Source organism: Rhinatrema bivittatum, chromosome 14, assembly GCF_901001135.1.
Source record: "Rhinatrema bivittatum chromosome 14, aRhiBiv1.1, whole genome shotgun sequence".
NCBI classification, from domain to species: domain Eukaryota; kingdom Metazoa; phylum Chordata; class Amphibia; order Gymnophiona; family Rhinatrematidae; genus Rhinatrema; species Rhinatrema bivittatum.
The window spans coordinates 5,687,737-5,706,437 of record NC_042628.1 but is presented as its reverse complement, the minus strand read 5'-3'; the positions used below and the strand labels follow the sequence as shown (position 1 = coordinate 5,706,437).

The 18,701-nt window shown below is 42.7% G+C and overlaps 1 protein-coding gene across 1 annotated transcript in view; it reads right to left on the bottom strand.

Annotated features, from left to right (window-relative positions):
* CACNA1H (calcium voltage-gated channel subunit alpha1 H) overlaps window positions 1–18,701 on the bottom strand; it is a 449,793-nt gene that overhangs the window by 153,462 nt on the left and 277,630 nt on the right. The window contains 1 exon segment of the mRNA XM_029576705.1: window positions 7,663–7,978. Within this exon segment, the coding sequence (XP_029432565.1) occupies window positions 7,663–7,978 (316 nt within the window).

Here is an 18,701-nt window from a genome sequence, read left to right as displayed (position 1 = left end):
ATGTACTACGGGCCGGGTGGGAGGTCTGGGTGAATAAAGAACCAGAAAGTTCTTGATGATTTGCAAAAAGGCTGGGTGAACTGGAGGACTAAGTGGTAAAACTGGTATGGTCCTCGAAGCACGTATGTTTTAAAATTGACCAATATACGCAAGTTAAGTCCTGCTTTATTTTCTCACGCAAAATGTACAGCATATGTTTTTAAATTAGGTAGGAAAAGTACACGCGTTCAATGCATTACAAGGATTCGCGCGTTCTATACCTACTCACGTTTGTTGAGGGGGGAAAGATATGCGTATTTTATAAAACGCACGTGTATATGGTAAAATGTCTATGGACACGTGAATCTGCCGCCACATGCATTTCTCTGAAAGCTATCCTCTTAGTGAACAGAGTACTGGAAAGTAAAAGTTAGTGCCTCAAAAAGCCGAGAAGACCTTGAAAAGTCTGTTTTAGCTGCATGTCATTTTGATAAACTTGATCAAATCATTTTGACATGTAACGTACATCCAGCTTTTCTGACAGTAGCAATGGACAAGAAAATAAAAAGACCTTATGTATTTTAATCCTAGTGACAGCATCTGATGAGTGATAAGCATGCAAAATTACAATGACACATCAGTGGCGCCTTTACTGCTGGAAAAATCTCTGGTCGTGGTTATTACGGAAAGTGGAGCAAGTGGTGGGCAACAGCAAACAGCTTCTCCCAGCCTGGGACAGGTCGGAGTGAAGGTCATCACACAGACCTGGGGAGACGTTCACCTTATTTATGGCTGAGCAAGAGGCTCGTAAACGGATGCAGTTCTCCTTTCTGTTCATGACGGGTGAAACACAGAAACGAAGCCTCGTCTTCCTTGTCTGCACAGTCCAAGAGAGACTGTTTGATCCCTGGCTTTATTTTCACTTTCTGGGACATTAAGCTTCCTCTGTGCTAATCTCAGGCTTTCTCGAATTCTGGTACTGTTCCTGCTGTACCACCTTCACTGGTAGGAGCATCGTTCAGATGGCAGGATCTCTGCCACAGGCTTGCCGCCTCATGCCAAGTTGACTGAAAAAGGCTGAACTAGTCCTGGTTTCACCTCCTTGTGTGCACAGGTTTATGATTCTGATTTTCTCTGGGAAATCAATGGAATGATTGGAACTACAGATCTGTGCCTGCAAGGTGGCAAACGCCAGGACTGCATCAGCCTGTTTCGATAGTGTGTACATTAAGCTACCAAGCACAGGTCCCTTTTCTGGGATTTATTATAAAACAAACAAAACAAAAAAACCCTCAGCTCTCTAGGAAACAAACACTAAGGGGTGAATTTTAAGAGTTGCTTGTGTTAAAAGGCACACATATGGGAGTTTATGGGCCGAGCGCAAGTAACTCATACTTTAAAACTGGCAAATTATGAGGCGAATTTTAAAAGCCTGACACGTGCATTATTTAGCGTGCAAAGAAATTGGGCTTGTGCATGCCGAGTGTATTTTAAAAGCCGCCGAGATACGCGCGTATCTCCCGCAGTACGCACATCTCGGAAGTTTTCAAAGAGAGGTGGGGCGTGGGCGTTTTAGGGCGTGAACCAAAGATGTGCTGGGCACGCCAAGGCCCCCTGCCGTGTAACGTTTCTTGTGCTATGGGTGTCGGGTAAGTTAAAATTTAAAGAAAACCGGGCAGATCTGCAGGGTGTTAAGGGTTGGGGCTAACTGGGGGAGGCGAAGGCTATCAAACCACGGGGGTTGAAGGACCTATCTCTTAACTGGGTGAACTGGTAAAACTGGGAATGGTGTTGACGCTCTCCTTTTAAAATCCCATGATTTACGCGGTAGAAACAGGATTTGCTCGCACGTGCGTGTACGCACTTAAAATTTAGCACACGTGCTCGCAGCCAGGCTATTTTATGGAAGCACGCATATGTTATAAAATGACCGCATACCTGGGCGCGGGCTGACGTATGTGCGCATGTGCATCAATTTGAAAGTTACTGTCCCTGTGCGTATATGCGCGTGCATGCACACGAGAACGCACAATAAAAAGTGGCAGATTAGAGGCAGTTCAGAGATGTTTACGTTCATAAATCTTGATGCTAAAATCGATGAACGCAGTGTGCATAGGGCATTTTCTTGCGCATATTTACTTCTGCTCTTTTTCATGTGTAAGAATAAAACTCATTATAGCCAAAAACTGACAGGGTGAGGGGGTCTGGATAAACTGGGGGAGTGCAGGCTGAAGAACCAGAGGGGTCTGGATGACCTAGAGACAAACTGAGCACACTGGTGGATTAAGTGGTGAAACTGGCTATTTCCTACACGCGTGCACATTAGAAAATGTGCTCACTTGCATGTGTAAAAGCCGACAAGGAAAGATGCGTGGAGAACGTTTCCTCGCATACCTGCTTAAAATTAGGAGCATACGTACATGAGCAATTTACATGCTGCTTCTATGCCATCTACTAGCAGGACTGGGAATCACACACTACATATATGCAGACGACATTCAACTAATTCTACCAATTGATGACACAATTGAGAAAACATTAAATCTAGCTAATATGTACCTAGATATTATCAAACAGCTGTTAAACCAAATGGAACTAGTGATTAACATCGAGAAAACAGAATTTCTACACTTAGAACGGAAAAACATCGAGGTCATCCAAACCCCAATTATACTCAAAAACAACCAGAAAATAGAACTAGCTGAAAAGGTACGGAACCTCTGAATAATAATGGACACAGAACTCAGTCTAAAACAGCACATATCACTAAAAGTAAAAGAAGGTTACGCAAAACTCATGATTCTCAGAAAACTAAAGCCCTTACTAACACCTGTAAATTTTCGAACAGTGCTCCAGGCACTAATATTCTCTAGCACTGACTACTGTAATGCCTTCTTACTAGGATTCCCACACACATCATTAAGACCACTTCAAATACTACAAAACACTGCAGCAAGAATATTGACTGGTAAAAGGAGGCGGGACCACATCACTAAAACTCTAGCAGAGTTACACTGGTTACCAATAGAACACAGAATACAATACAAAACCCTGTGTACAATACATAAATGAATACACGACAAAAAGACAGACTGGCTGAACACAGCACTACGGGTACATGTCCCACACAGAAACCTGACATCAGCCAACAAAGCACTCCTAACCATTCCTTCAGTTAGGACAGCGCGACTAACCCAAGTGAGAGAAAGGGCCTTATCATTAGCAGGCCCCACACTGTGGAACACAATGCCGCTAGAGGTCAGATTACAAAAAGACCTCAAAACCTTCAAAAAGAGTTTAAAAACCTGGTTTTTTAAACAAGCTTTTTACAAAGAGAAAAGAGAATAGAAAGTATGCAGGATCAGGCAGAAGATCACCAGCACACAGCACTGTTCTCAACATGTGCATTGTAGTAACTTACTAGTTTATCTCACGGCTAATTTAATAGAATTAAACAGAGCACGAGAATTATACCTGTAAATAGGTAACTTACGTGTATATATGGTCAAGATTTACCTCATTCAACAAATAACATTTTTTAGGACATGATGTAACCGTATCTATTGGCACTTCTTAGAATGTACTACCGTACACATTTACCAATTTTAATTTATGTGCCTGTATGTAAACCGTTGTGATGGTATATAACTTAACGACGGTATAGAAAAGATTTCAAATAAATAAATAAATACTTTAAATCTTACGTGTGCGGACGATTTAAAATTCCAGCGCACGTGCGCTCATGCACTCATACATGCGTATGTGGGCGCACGTGTGCTCATTTTAAAGATGCCGTCCCTATGAATTAAAAGCCCACTTGGTAAAAATGCCTGGCCCCTCATGGCTGCTTCATGAGAGCAAGCAAGCAGAGAGCAGCCACGCTCTGAGGGGAAGGGGCTGCGCGCCGTCGGGCAGGGCTGTGCACAGATGGTATTTTCGTTTTATTTGGGCTTTTTTAAAACAACCAAAACAAACCATAAAAAACAAAAGAAAAGAAAATAAAATAGAATGAAAAATAAAACAAAAAGTCGCAGGGAAAAAAAAGCAAAAACTCCCCTCCCAACTCTCTGAGCATAATTTTCTCCTTTTGCCTGGGGCGAGAGAGATCTCTGGACCCTCCTGTGCCCTGAAGATAAAGAAATTGTGGTAAGAGGGTTCCAGGAGCAGAGGCAGAAGAGGATTTTTTTTGTTGTTGTTGGCGGTGGTGAAAGTTTAAACTGAAATTTAGTTTGCTTTTCTTTTGTTTTCTTTTTAAAACAACTTGAAACAAAAGGGGAAATGGCATTAAAAGTTCCCATTTCATTTCAGACGAATGCACCTCCCTGACAAAGGACAGAATTTGGGTAGCTGAGAACCGATTTCCAACTGACATGGGCTCGTGCCCTCTATCAGTTTGACCTCTGCTAATCCCTGAGTAAAATCGGGGTTTACTGAGACCGTGCAGGCCGCACCTACAGCACAGCTTGGCTACTCTCAGTGACGATGCTTGCAGTTAAATTACGCATCAGTTGGGAAATTTATCATCATTTCTGTTATAAACTCATAATGGATGTAATTACCACTGCTTGCAAGTACGTTAAAGGGACTCCAATGCTTTCTGAACGCCCTGCAATTCATTTATCTGACACTTCTTTTCATTTATTGTATAATTAATTTGTAGAATTTTCCATGGGACGAGTTCTGACAACAAATATATAGAAAAGGACTGCCACTCTTGTACAATTAATGAAGGGGCTGAACGTATAAGAGCAGTATCTTATGTGCCGGTGTGCATTAAGGGGTAATAGTATGACAGCCCACTTAAATCAGGTGGCAAAAACACAAGGAAATTAAATCAATGTTCAGAATGGACTTCTGTGTATAAGTCCACATTGAAAATGATCCCACCAGATTGACCCTCACATAATTATGTCTGCTATTATGTGCCTGGAAATTTTGGGGGAAAATCTATGCGCATACTTTTGAAAATGCAAACCCCCTTCCGCTCAGTCTGGGTAAACTTATGCATACAGCAGGCATAAGGTTGGGCAGTTTTGTAAAAGGGGTAAACACTGTTTTACCTGCAAAAGTGCATTTGAAAGTTGCTCTCAGATGGTGACTTTAGCCCCTGTCAACTGGACATCCATGTGTAGAAAGCACACATGACTTCATTCCTAATTTTCAAAGTGGACTAACATGCTTTCAAAATTAACAGGTACGTGTGCACCCTGCACGACTATGTGCACACATTTCCGCCTGCTTTGGAGCAGTGGTAAATGTTTATGTGGATATTTATGTGCATACTTTTGATAATCAAAACTACACATGTAAACAGTTTCCCCGCCATGAATTCACCCCTGAGAGTGCATCTTTCAAGTATGTGTAGAAGCCCACATACTTAGCTGGATAAGTAAGATAGACAGATAACTAGCGTTTGAAGACTTATCTGGCTATCTTACAGGCCGATACAGTACAGTGCGCTACGACGGAGCGCACTGCTAGCCTCCTCTTGGACGTGTGTTTTCCCTTACCCCTTATTCAGTAAGGGGAGGAAAACGTGTGTCCAATCCACGGCACCCAATAGCGCCCTCAACATGCAAATGCATGTTGATGGCCCTATTAGGTATTTCCGCGCGATACAGAAAGTAAAATGTGTGTCCACCAGTTTGCCCAGTCTGTCTCTGGTTCATCCAAATCTCTCCGGTTCTTCAGTCGGCACTCTTCCCAGTTTACCCAGACCCCTCACCCAGTCTAAATTGTATTTTATTCAAAATCAAACTGGTAACCAGTACAAAATATGACCACATTACTCCAATACTGTCTTTGTTGCACTGGTCACCAGTTCAATTTCAAACACTAACCCTCATCCATAAAATAGTTTTCAGTAAGGATGCCCTCTGGCTGGGAGCTGCCCTTCACTTCTAGACAACTCAGTGAGCACTTGCATCCGCCAACAAGGGCTTATTAGTTGAACCTACTTTACAGCAGGCACATTTGGGGGATGTGGGGGATCGTGCGATATCAGTGGCTGGGCCTGTACTGTGGAACTCCATGACGGAAGAATTATGATTAATGTCTGATATGGAGGATTTCAAAGACCTGGCTTTTTAAATAAGCATTTGGGAGCTGACTGTGAAATCTGAGTTACTGCAGAGCAACAGCTGTGACATGTCGTGTGAAGTTTGCTTGTAATGTAACTCAGTGTTGATTGTTTGCTTTTCATGGTCGTAACTCCCATGATCCTTGGCATTGGGAGTAATAAATGCTTTTTAAATACAAAAATAAACAAATGAGATGAATAATTTATTATATGATTTTCAAATTCCTAACTTTCAAAGACTGAAACTTTTTCCTGAATTCAGGTACAATAATAAATCAGTGCTTCTTGAATCTAGCAACACAGGGCAAGGATGTCGAGCTAAGCAAGCTGAATACACATCATATCTTAGCCGGCTAACTTACTTACACAACCAGCTTTGAATATCTGCCCTGTAAAAGGTCTGGTGGTAGAGGAAGCATCTGGACCAGTGGTGGCACAGTAGTGGATAAAGTGCTGGAAGGGTGGAAGCAGTGGTTAGCAGATACTGAGGAAGTTCAGCATCAACATGTGGGGTATCATCAATATAATTTAAATGAAGGCCTAGTGGAACAGGTTTATTAAAGAACATCCTCCACTTGAAGTGCATGACAAAGTTTAAACTTTTGTTAATGGTCAGTAGACAAGGCCAAGAGATAGAGTGGCCATGGCTGACAATTCTCTGATGCTGCTAAAATCACATCAATTACTACCACACAGAGCAGGTGATCAAAATATTATCAAACCACAATCCGATATTCCTATTTATATTTAACCATAATTCCATGGCTCACAGTGAAATTCAGTCCTTGTATGAAGCACATGATATATGCTCATGCTAGGCTAGCAGCTCTTGCATGGAATGTGGTAGATTTTTTAATGATATATTCTCCACAGATCAGCTATCAGTTGGGAGAAATGTCATTTCCTGAGATTTGAATGCATCACTACCACATCTGAATGAAAGAATACTCATATGGCCAAGGCAGGATTAAGGGGTAGGCCAACAGGGTGTGCCCGAGACGGCAATCAATAGGGCACTGAAACCTCACTGGGGGGGGGGGGGGGGGCAAATTACTAGCCTGCCCGGGCTCCAATACATCCCAGGCCATCTCTGCATATGGGTTAGACTTCATTGGCTCCAGTTTTTCAGGATGGGATGATCCGGACCTTATTTTATGGCACAGCACACAAGTAACCGTACTTCCTCTAGGCAAGCAGAATTATAAATCCATGCCTAAGGCAGTGTAAAATCAGGACTGGATCTGCCTGTCCCAGAAAAGTGGAGTCAGTTGGCAAACCTTTGTGCCTGGGTGGAAACCTTCTATTATTGGAGGCTCCTGGTCAAATCTGATGGCTTGGGTGACCTATCTGAGAATAAATGTTGAGGTCAGAGGACTGCCATTTACCTCTTTCATGGCTGGGAAAGATTAATTTTCCTTTCCATGATGTATTCAGTGCATTTGCTGTTGAAGGAATTATCTGACTCACTGTTTGTAAATGCCAGAAGCTTGTTCTTTTGATATTGATCTCGCAAGACTGTGTCAGATACATTCATTCCCATTTCCCAACAAGACTGTATTGCATTTCTTCAACAGCGATCAAGAAAAAGGAATGGAAAGCCTTACCTGAAAAATAGCTATCCAGGCATAGCCAATATTATCAAAATTAATAGCTCCATTGTGTGGGTTTACATCCCCCATCTTGCATACATTATAATATTGGTTCCAGTTTATACAGTTGTTCTTGCTGCCAGTATCTGTGTTGTACAAATGGAGGCTACTGTTGTCCATGGGCAGGGAGCACTCAATCCCAGACTCCTTCTTGGCTGGGATATCTTGGCACTTCAGCATGCCATTGTCTTGAGTAGACGAGCAGATGAATGGATTTTCTTCCCCTCCATCAGCTTGATAATAGGGCCGCAAATTAGAAAGAGTATAATTCCTGAAAGCACATGAAGGCGCGGGGAGACAAAAAAAGGAAACATTATCACTGGTGTTATTTTTATGAAATCCTGGTGAATTTATTCCCTACACTGCAAAACTCAAATTTCAGAATTCTTGAAGGAGCAAGCCGAAGGTGTCCTGATACCTGCATGAAATTCTGCAGTGCAAGAGGATGGCTGGGTCAGGTAACTGTTAAAGGCCGGTCAAGCTAACCAGCTGTGGGGCACAGCATTAAAGTCGAGCTCAGACTGGTAGGGAATGATAGATATTCCCATCTGACACCTATTCAGGGTCCTTCAGAAAATGAGTTTGTGCCTGTTCAACCGAAAATTAATGGCTAACCTCCAATAACTCGCACCATCATGACTGCTCTTTCTGTCATCTTAATAGACTGGCGCAGCAGCGTCCAAAGTTTCACTGGACATGGACATTAATCGATATCACCTAAGCAGCACAGAGGTGCAGGAAACGGACACTTCTCATTATTGCTGTAATAGGGCAGGGGCTCGAAACCTTTTTCTTCCCCATTTAAAAAATTCCTCAGCACCCCTGAACCACCACTTGTTATTTCTTCTGTATATAAATTAGCTAAACAATCAACATTTATATTTCTGTTTTATTTTTCATAAGTTTATTCTGTTAGATTTGCTTCTCGCTTATCGACCCCTAGAGGACCCAGACCCCAAGTTGATAACCATTGTGGTAGAGTATTTTCAGCGCCATCCTTCATATCCTTAATCCAGACTAACGATGGGAATGGCCCAATATGCTAGGGCAGTTTAATGAAGCACCGTAAGGTTGCAGACCATGGCTTAGGAGAGCAAGGATGAGGCAGCCCGGTACCATTCCCATTCTATGGTGCAAGAAAGGACTAGCAGATGCCAATTGTCTCTATGAAAACATATGATTGTTCTTTGAAAAAGACAGTTTGCATTCTGCTGTCCTATGTCCTCAGGTAACCCAGCATGTACTTGTGAATTCACAGAAGATAATAACTGTCTGGTTACCATAGTTTCCAGTTACAATGGAGTGGCACAACGTGCCACGTTTGCACTATGCTGTCTGGGAAGATAGCGGGCATTGGCTGAAGTAGGATTGGCTAAGAGGATGTTTGCCAAGCACTTTGATTTGGTAGTTTCAAGTCTTAATGTGAAAATCCCAACAGTTAGATTCCAAGGTCTGCGTTTGCAAATCAACTCTACTGCTAAACAGGCACAACTGTAGGGGAAATGATGATTTGCTGTGGATAATTTGAAAGCCCAAAGTGTTTGTGGCCCTCCATTCTAAAAACAGAGTTGGCCATTGTAGGTTTAAGGCAAAACATATCGAGAAGGAGAGGTTTAATTTTAATGAAGTGTGAATTACAATGTCCATATCTGCCACGTGAAGAATTTCCCCCATATACTGTGTCTCATTCCTCACCAAATCTGGACTCTTGTAGCAGGCACTGTAAACAGATCTAGCACTTTGAGTCCTGGATGGCCTTCACTTTCCCTTGAAGGACACAAAGATTTGGGTTGTTTTTCCTGGGTGATACCCAATCCATAAGCAAATTCAACCTATTCTTACTTTCATTAGATTATATCAAATGGATGTTTTGTAGGTTCTGATACAAAGAGATGTTGTAAGACATGACCTTCTGAGACCACTTCTTTAGTCATGCAGTACCTCTGTGCTCGGAAAGTCCATGGACTGCAATGGTAGACATAGGCCCTAGACAATAAAGTGCCATTTGGTTCCCAAATAATGCATTTGGCATCTGCACACTCAAAAGGGTTTTTTTTTAAGTTGTTTTCAACATAACACTAACTTTGAAAGCAGAGAAGGTCTCTTTAAGCTCTTTGGCTCCACCTCCCAGCCGCCAGCTATCCTGTAGCTACCATTTCCGTAGAGTTGGCCTAAAGTTAGCCGGATAAACTTTAAGACAGTCGGGCAATTCAATGGTGCGGCTGCATCTCTGAATATCCTTCCAAAGTTAGCCGGATAGGTTTATCTAGCTAACTTTGCAAACTGGCCAGTGGCTGAATATTACCCCCAACGTGTGGCACTTACCAAATCATTATGTACAGAATATAAACAACATCAATTGTAACGAACCATATAATCAAATATAACACCACTAGTGAAAAGTGCCTGCCACTGATCAGGTAGTCTGGTCTATAACAGCCTGTGTGTGTGGGGGGGGGAGGCTTGTGCCTATGTGTTTGTGTGGGGGTGCCTGTGTGTGTGTGTGTGTGTGTGTGTGCGTGCGGACGCCCAAGAAGGCTTTGCAGAGAGAGCTTATTGTCTTTGCCAGTTCACCTTCCAGGTACCACCTGATGGCCACAGACATAAATGACAGTGCCACTGACCAACTGACCCAAGCCATTTATATATAGATAGATAATAATAACTACATAGTTGAAAAAAGCTTGTTTCATATCAGTGAAGGCCATGCTATAATCTACATCTGCAGTAGGAATATACAGATTCTGTCCATCTTTCTGTTAATTTTTATTCTGTATATTTCTCAAGTCTGCAGTAAACTTTGAGGCAAAATGCATGTCCCGAAATCTCTGTTAAGTGCAGATCCATTTGTGATACAGTGTTTAATATGAATTCAGAAGAATTCAGTCTCTGGCATGGGTGTTGGTAGACAGAGATACAGGACCTGCGTACAAGCTCTGGAATACAAGGAACTTAGAAAACTTAGAAACATAGTAATGACGGCAGAAAAAGACCAAATGGTCCATCTAGTCTGCCCAGCAATTTGCTTATGATAGTAACTGCCGCTCCAGCAGATTATCCCCATGCGTTCTGTTAAGGGTAGTAACTGCCACTCCATGCAGGTTACCCCATGTGTTCTGTTAAGGGTAGTAACTGTTGCTCTGTGCAGGTTACCCCCATGCATTCTGTTAAGGGTAGTAACTGCCGCTCTGTGCAGGTTACCTCCATGCAGAAACATTACACCATCCCTTTCTTTATGCCTTTAGGGATATGCAGTGTTTGTCCCATGCTCTTTTGAATTCATTAACTGTTCTCATCTTCACCATCTCTTCTGGGAGGGCATTCCAGGCATCTACCACCCTCTCCATGCAGAAATATTTCCTGATATTGGTTCTTAGTTGTCCCCCCTGGAGTTCCAAATCATGACCCCTAGTTCAACTAATGCCTAGCTGAGGTCTTTCTGAACTTAACATAGCTTTGTACTCTTTCTTCCAAGCAGCTGATCACATACCCCCATGGACTCTTTATACTAGCAGAAAGTAGAACTTGCTGTTTTGTTTCGTCTTCAGACTGCTATTTCTTATGTTGATTTCCAATCACTCTACTTCTTCCGAGGATATATGGTATTATACATTAGCGCTATATACCACTGGGTAACATTTCAACAGCTAATGGTTGAGGATGGTGACTGATGAACAAATGAGTAAGGCTGAAGGATGAATGAAGATGCTGATTGACTGATGAACAATGGTGACTAAGGCATAGATCATGGATGGATGATGGTAGTGTAGGGAGAGGTAGGTTCTCAAGAGAAGCTTACCAGCTAAGTTGATTGCTGGCGATAATAATTGATGGATGAATCATAAAAACATAGAAACATAGAAATGACAGCAGAAGACGACCAAACGGCCCATCCAGTCTGCCCAGCAAGCTTTCACACTTTTTTTTTCTCTCATACTTATCTGTTACTCTTGGCCCTTAGTAACATTTTGGTTCTATTTCCCTTCCACCCCTGCCATGAATGTAAAGAGCAGTGTTGGACCTGCATCTAAGTGAAATATCTAGCTTAATTAGTTAGGGGTAGTAACCGCTGCAATAAGCAAGCTACACCCATGCTTATTTGTTTACCCAGACTATGTAATTCAGACCTTGTTGGTTGTTGTCTGTATATAGATCCACTTTTCTTCATTCCCCCTGCCATTGAAGCAGAGAGCTATGCTGGATATGCATTGAAAGTGAAGTATCAGTCTTTCTCCCCTGCCATTGAAGCAGAGAGCTATGCTCGATATGCGTGAAATATCAGACTTTCTCCCCTGCCGTTGAAGCAGAGAGCTATGCTGGATATGCGTGAGATATCAGACTTTCTCCCCTGTCATTGAAGCAGAGAGCTATGCTGCATATGCATTGAATCATGTTGATGGATGCACAGATGATAGTTGATGGATTAATTCTGAATGGATGATGATGATGAAAGTGATGGTGTTATAAAGGGAGAAGTCTGTCAGCTAATGGTTGATTTTATGGACATCAGAAAGTAGGAGAGAATATTACTTCAGTCCACCAACAATATATGAACCACAAATCAAGAAGGTAGTTAGGCAGAAATGATACCTTAGACTAAAAAACGCTTTAAAATGCAAACTTTCAAAACTACTAGACTGTTTCTAAGGCTATGGAACGTAGAGTGGTATACTCTATAGTACACCCATCATTCAAGTACCTACAGTATCTTTGAAGTTTTACAAAAGGTGAAATAGAAATAAAAATGTATTAAAATTATTATTTCCAATTTCTCAAAGCATCACATATAGTAAGAAGGGTTAATATTACTTTGACATAAAACACACAAGATCCAATGACAGATTCAGTCCTCATGTCACAAAAAATGAATATATTTTCTCATCTTCTTACCCTATACAAATTAACCCTGCTTGAGCCATCTGTTCTTGCAAGGAATTATTAATTATCACACATGCCTTTCTATACACAACACTTGGAACACAATAAATATAGAAAAGTAAATATCAGCAGAAAAGGACCACCTGATTTAACCACAGTCTGCCATTACATAATGCAATAAAACTGGGAACTCGGCTTCAGGCTTACTGATATCCCAAACATTTTGTAACCTAGCAACTGCAAAACGCATTTTACCTGTCTGACAAGTGCATCAGCAACTTTGCTTGTTCAATATTCACATTCCTATTATAAAGGTAGAGATAATGGTTGGTCCTTGAACATAAAATCTGGATTATTTATCGCTGACTATACAGGGTGCTTAAGCACTGCCAGATTTGACTGGAGTTAGCTCATTGCAATAGCTCTGTAAACTCATTTGAGGCACAAGATATAACTGGGCATACTGATAACAGTATTCATCTACATTTCTTCTGTTCAGCGAACTGAGAAATCCCATGTTCCACTTGTAGACCTCAGTTTGATTAATTTCCATGATGACATTCATCCTCTTGCTTGCCGAGTTCAATCTGCTCTCATTATAAACTTCTAGTTATTACTAAGATCACCATTAAATAGCTTTCCTGTACCAATGCTATTCATGTAAACATTGTCCTTACTTTTTCTATACTCTATATTTATCAACCAAGCTCCTAATCAGATGAACAAAAAAAAGTCATGGCAAATACATGTTAAGAGAAAAGCCAACTTAATTAACCCAGTTATAAAACTGGTGCACATGAATCCACGCTCACAGCTACAGCTTTATTATTTGTAAGATCCATGACCCTGCCACTCTATAAAATGCTTCAGCATAATCCTAGCCATCTGCCTTAAAGCAGGTGATGAGGAAGGAGTCTGAAAGGCAAAGAGAAAGTGAAATCTATGGGTCAGAAATAGAATACAGGAGAGTTTCAGTGGCTTTGCAGAAGATCCTGTAATTCTGAAGAAACTGGCAGAAATGTAATAAATTGCAAAATGTTACAGATTGGGTAGCTATAGAGAAATCAAGACGGTATTCCTTGAATAAGGAATACAATTCCTGTCGAGTGGGAGCTTGAAGAGTGCCTGGAATTGGAAGGAGATGCAGCCAGTTGAAGGACACATCTGGCTTTCTGTCTATCACATGTGCTAACGTGTACTATATACCTGCCCTGCACATCTCTGACATCATCTTCTGGAATACAGGGCTCCCAGGTTCACTGCTCGTTCTTGGCAAGCTTGAAGGTCCATGCCTCCAACTTTGGAAGTTTCCTTGTTTTATTTTTCTGGAATTCAAAGCACTGTGGAATCTGTTAATCTTTTGAATAGCAAATGGCATGTTTTGTCTTGGAAGTCATCCATGTCCCCTCTCTCTTTCATGGATGGGTTTACATTTGTTTAGGTTTTTTTTTAATATTAAAAATACCCTCTCATTACACTGACTGATGATCTTGGCATGGCCAAAGCAGTGTAACAAGAAGTGACACGGAGAAGGAAGAAATATCCTCTCTGCATACTATTTCTGCTAGTAGCCCTTGATGGGTTGGATAAGGCCTCCCGGTATACCAATCATAAGTAACCTATCCAGCAAATATAGAGTGCTCTCTTTTCATTTTATAGAAGGAAAATATGTTTCTGGCAAAAGAGGGCTTTTTCTATGTTTTGCCCTAGGATTTGTGTTTTCCCCATAGAGAGCTCATTTTTCTTAAAATACCCTGCAGATGGCATTCTGACCTTTACATGACTGTAGTTCCAGTTGACTCAAGTGCTGCAGCACTATACCTACACATCAAGTGATGGGAGGGATTCTAAAAAGATGAGTGTTGTAGCACTCTACTAGAACATCAAGTGATGGCAGGGATTCTACAAAGATGAGTGTTGTAGCACTATGCCAATACATCAAGTGATGGGAGGCATTCTGCAAATGTGAGTGCTGTAGCACTAGTCCAATGGATCAGGTGGGAGAGATTCTACAAAGACTTGGAGTAGAGCTGGAGAGGAGAAGACTTTCCATGGCTCAGCACAGATTAGTTTGACTTGACCTGCAGAAAGCTGTAACCCTGGGCAGGGGCACATTTGCGCCCCCCCCCCCCCATCCCTCAGCAGAGATTGCTGCTTCTGTGCAGTGCCTGATCCCTCCCCTGCTTCCTATGCTGCAGTGCAGAGCAAGGCCCCTAGCTCCTATAGCCCGCCCTCTACTCCCTGCCCATGGGTGACGGCAGGAGAGGAGGGCCTGCTAGGAGGGTGTGGACAGTACGGAATTTCAGGAGGACACTCGGAGAAACCTGAAGAGCCAAGCAGAATAGACATGGAATGGCAGTGTGCTGACTTCAGTAACTAGTGTTAGTCTAGTGTGTATTTAGAGGCAGTTAGGACTTGTCCATGTTGGTTAGAGGCAGGAGAGTCTATGGCTCTGTAGGTTGTGGGGCAGGAAGTGTCTTCCTTTGACACTTATATTGAGTCACAATGAGTCAACAACCTCCACTGTAACTAGGACTTGACTTCTCTCACCATAGGTGTTCCATACTTGGTTTAAAGCTACAGGTCTTTCAAATAAACCCAAACTCTCAATGGACTCAACATATTCTACATATTTATCTGCCGTAGTATGTCTGCAGCAGACAATACAATTATTCAATATAGATTTCCTCCCACACAGGGTTACCAGATGACGATAACTAAGTGATTCTCCAACCTATCCTGGGGGATTCACAGGCAGTCAGGTTTTCAGGCTAGCTGCAGTGAATATGCATTGCATGTCCTATTCATTTCATACACATTCCTTGCAGCTAGCCTGAAAACCTGACCAGCTGAGAATCTTCCAGGGCAGGTATGGGAAGCACTGCATTGGCTCATCAACTCCAGGCCGGATCCTGCTGACCTGGAGCCATCTGGTCACACAACTTTCACATGCTCTCAGGGCTTCAAAATGTTAGTAATTAACGAGCTTTTGCAGTGATCTCTGATCTTGCCTAATTGATCTGGGACCACGTTTATGGTTCTGCATGGGAAAGATAATTGGTTATTTTAATTGCTGTGGTTGTTGCTTTGTGATTTTTCCCTTGCATGTAATCTCTTGTCATCCTACCATAGTTTCTGGGACTTTCAAGGTAAAGTCTACAGGGACCGATTATGACTTTAAAAAACAGCTGTTTTTCTAGGTCTGACTGTATATCCTGTTGCTTTTCTTTTTCAAAACAAAAATTCCTGTAGGCTGCCGAACAAATACACGCACCGCACGAAAGAAAAGGAGACAGGTGGTCAATAGTTTTACGGCAAAAAGTTCAAAACGCTCAGTAATGCAAACTAAGCAGCACCAATGCGGTTGTCAGCAAGCCGGCAAAGTGAATGACCTCTCTAAACGGGGGATCCCTGGCCCTCCCAATCATTCACCCTTACCAGATTTTGCAAGAATTATTTTCTATGCGTTTAAAAGCAAATACGGTCATTGACCCAAGATGATACAGAAGCAACAATTAAAGCAACAGAAATGCCCCGTCAGCTGACGTTTTGAAAGCCTTGCACGACTGACTACAAAGACTCTAAGATAAGTCCCCCCTGATGCAGGCCTTTCGAAACGTCAGCTGACGGGGCATTTTTGTTGCTTTAATTGTTGCTTCTGTATCATCTAGGGTCAATGACTGTATTTGCTTTTAAATGCATAGAAAATAGTTCTTGCAAACTCTGGTAAGGGTGAATGATTGAGAGGGCCAGGGATCCCCCGTTTAGAGAGGTCATTCACTTTGCCGGTTTGCTGACACCCGCATTGGTGCTGCTTAGTTTGCATTACTGAGCGTTTTGAAGTTTTCACCATTAAACTGTTGACCACCTGTCCTATCTTTTTGTGAGGTGCTTTTTCTTTCAGCCACACAGAAATGTCAAGCTCTGGGTCTCCTTTAAGGGAGGATATTTTGCCGGTAGTGCACCAGGAGAAATTACAATTAGCAGAGCATGTGAATCCTCAAGGGCAGTAGAGAATGGAATAGCAACTTGGAAGGCCAAAACCAATATTTATTTAAAGGAAACCGACAAAGCAGTTGGGTGTCAAGATAAAGGTATCAGCTCAAAACCACCCAAATAGTTTGATTTGTTTCCAGGCTGCCCATAACGAATATACTCAGAACCCACATGCAATGCAGACATAGAAGGCAGCGTAATAAATCTCGTGTCAGCTGGTTGTGAACAGCCTGCAACGGGATGTCTGGGGTGCTGGACAGCAACTACTGCTATGTGTTGAAAGGCCAATCTCAGAGTCTGTTCCCTTAGAAATCCTGCCTCGCCGTAGATCTGTGTTCCACCCCCCACCTCCAACCCTGTGTGAATATTTCCGGAACCAAATAACCCTTCTTTAGGTCCCAACTCACCAAAGGCTTTCTTCCATTCTGGGGGGAATGTTACAACAGCCCCACACAAATGAGAGGACACAATGTTTGAAGTGAACGTACACGCATACGTTTGCTTTCCCTTAAAATGAGTCTATGAAAACTCCCCGTCCAAAATTACACCTGCTACTTTGTGCAGGGAAAGCTTTGGGGGAAATCTGCACACTTGCTTTCAAACTCAAAAAGCGTGCGTGTATATGCAAAGCCCGCCATGAGGCCGCTGCCCCCGAATGCCTCCCCCACATGCGCTTAAAATCATGCATCTTCGGGGTGCACATACGTCATTCTACACACATACGACCAAACGGGCAATTTCCCATTGCTGCAGGTAAAGCACGGTTTGGCCTCCCTGTGCCTATGGCACAAACGGTTAGGCGGGAAAAATCCTCAGGTACTTGTGAATGAAGGCTGATGGCACCAGGATCCCAGCCCGGTTGTGAGAGAGCTGGAAGCCCAGAGGCGCAGGAAGAGACCTCAGGGTCACAAAAACCCGTTACACTCCGGAGTGTGGCGAGGTGAACAGACGCAGGCAAGGGAGCAGTGGCTCGGAGGATAAAGTGCTTGCTAAGGGGACTGGATTGTAAGACAGTGCTCCTGTTATTAAAGCACTAAGTAATGTGTAAGGGTCTGAGTGGGTAAAACCTTTGGGAGAAGGTGCACATGTGCAGCAGCCGAGAGAGCTGCGCTCGTCCGCGCTCTGAACCAGCCAGGCAATGGAGGGACAGAGTGAACGTAAAATGCTGGCTGATGTTTTTTACAATGTGGAAGTAAGGGCCAACAGATAAATAGTAGGCAAGACCTTTTTAATGGACTGACTGGATATATCTAGGACGAGCTTTCGAGATCTGCGTCCCTCCCTCAGGACAGTGAGGAAATGCTGCATTTCCACTGAGTTTGATAAGTACTGAGTCAACTGGGCCTACAGCTGCTTACATATGCTGTTACAGCTCAGGAAAAGTGGAGGGGTGTGCATGTGGGGGGGGGGGGGGGGGGGGGGAGGGGGAGAGTGGGCTTTAACTGGAGAGTCTGTGACAATAAAAGTTCACAGTTGAATGCACCTGTATGTAAATGGTTATGACTGAGGAAGCCAATGTCCTTATTAAGTCTCTTTGTGTTTGCTTCAATGTGTTTGATCATCTTAATTTCAAATGTTTTGCATTCTTCTGCAGAAAAAAAGGGTCAACCAACAAGTTATATACAATACCATTGACTAAATCGGAAACTACAGTACTTTGCTCATTTTTATTACAAGAGGTGGAGCCAATGAGCAAATGAATGGGTGCACCCTGTTTAGAAAGGTACCAGAAAAATAGAAAACCCCCAAGAGGTTTTGGGAGAGGAGGAGGAATGGCTTGGCTTCCCCTTCAGTTCCGTCTTTAATCCATCATGTCACATCTCCATGGACCACCACCATTCTGTGGTCCAACACGAGCCTGACAATCACTGCTGGAAATCCCTTCCCTGCGAGCCGCAGGAAATAGTCTTCTCCTTAGTTGGCCTGGCCCTCTGGAACCGCCTTCTACCACCATTGCACACCTTGACCCATACAAAGGAGGTTTAAGAAGGCGCTGAAAACTTCCAAGTGCAACCTTCACGCCTACATGCTGCCTCCCAGTAGTCGCCAAGTCTGCACCTGAGCATTGCAGCTTGGCATCTATATGTAGTTTATTTTATTTTGGTAGTCTAAAGAACATA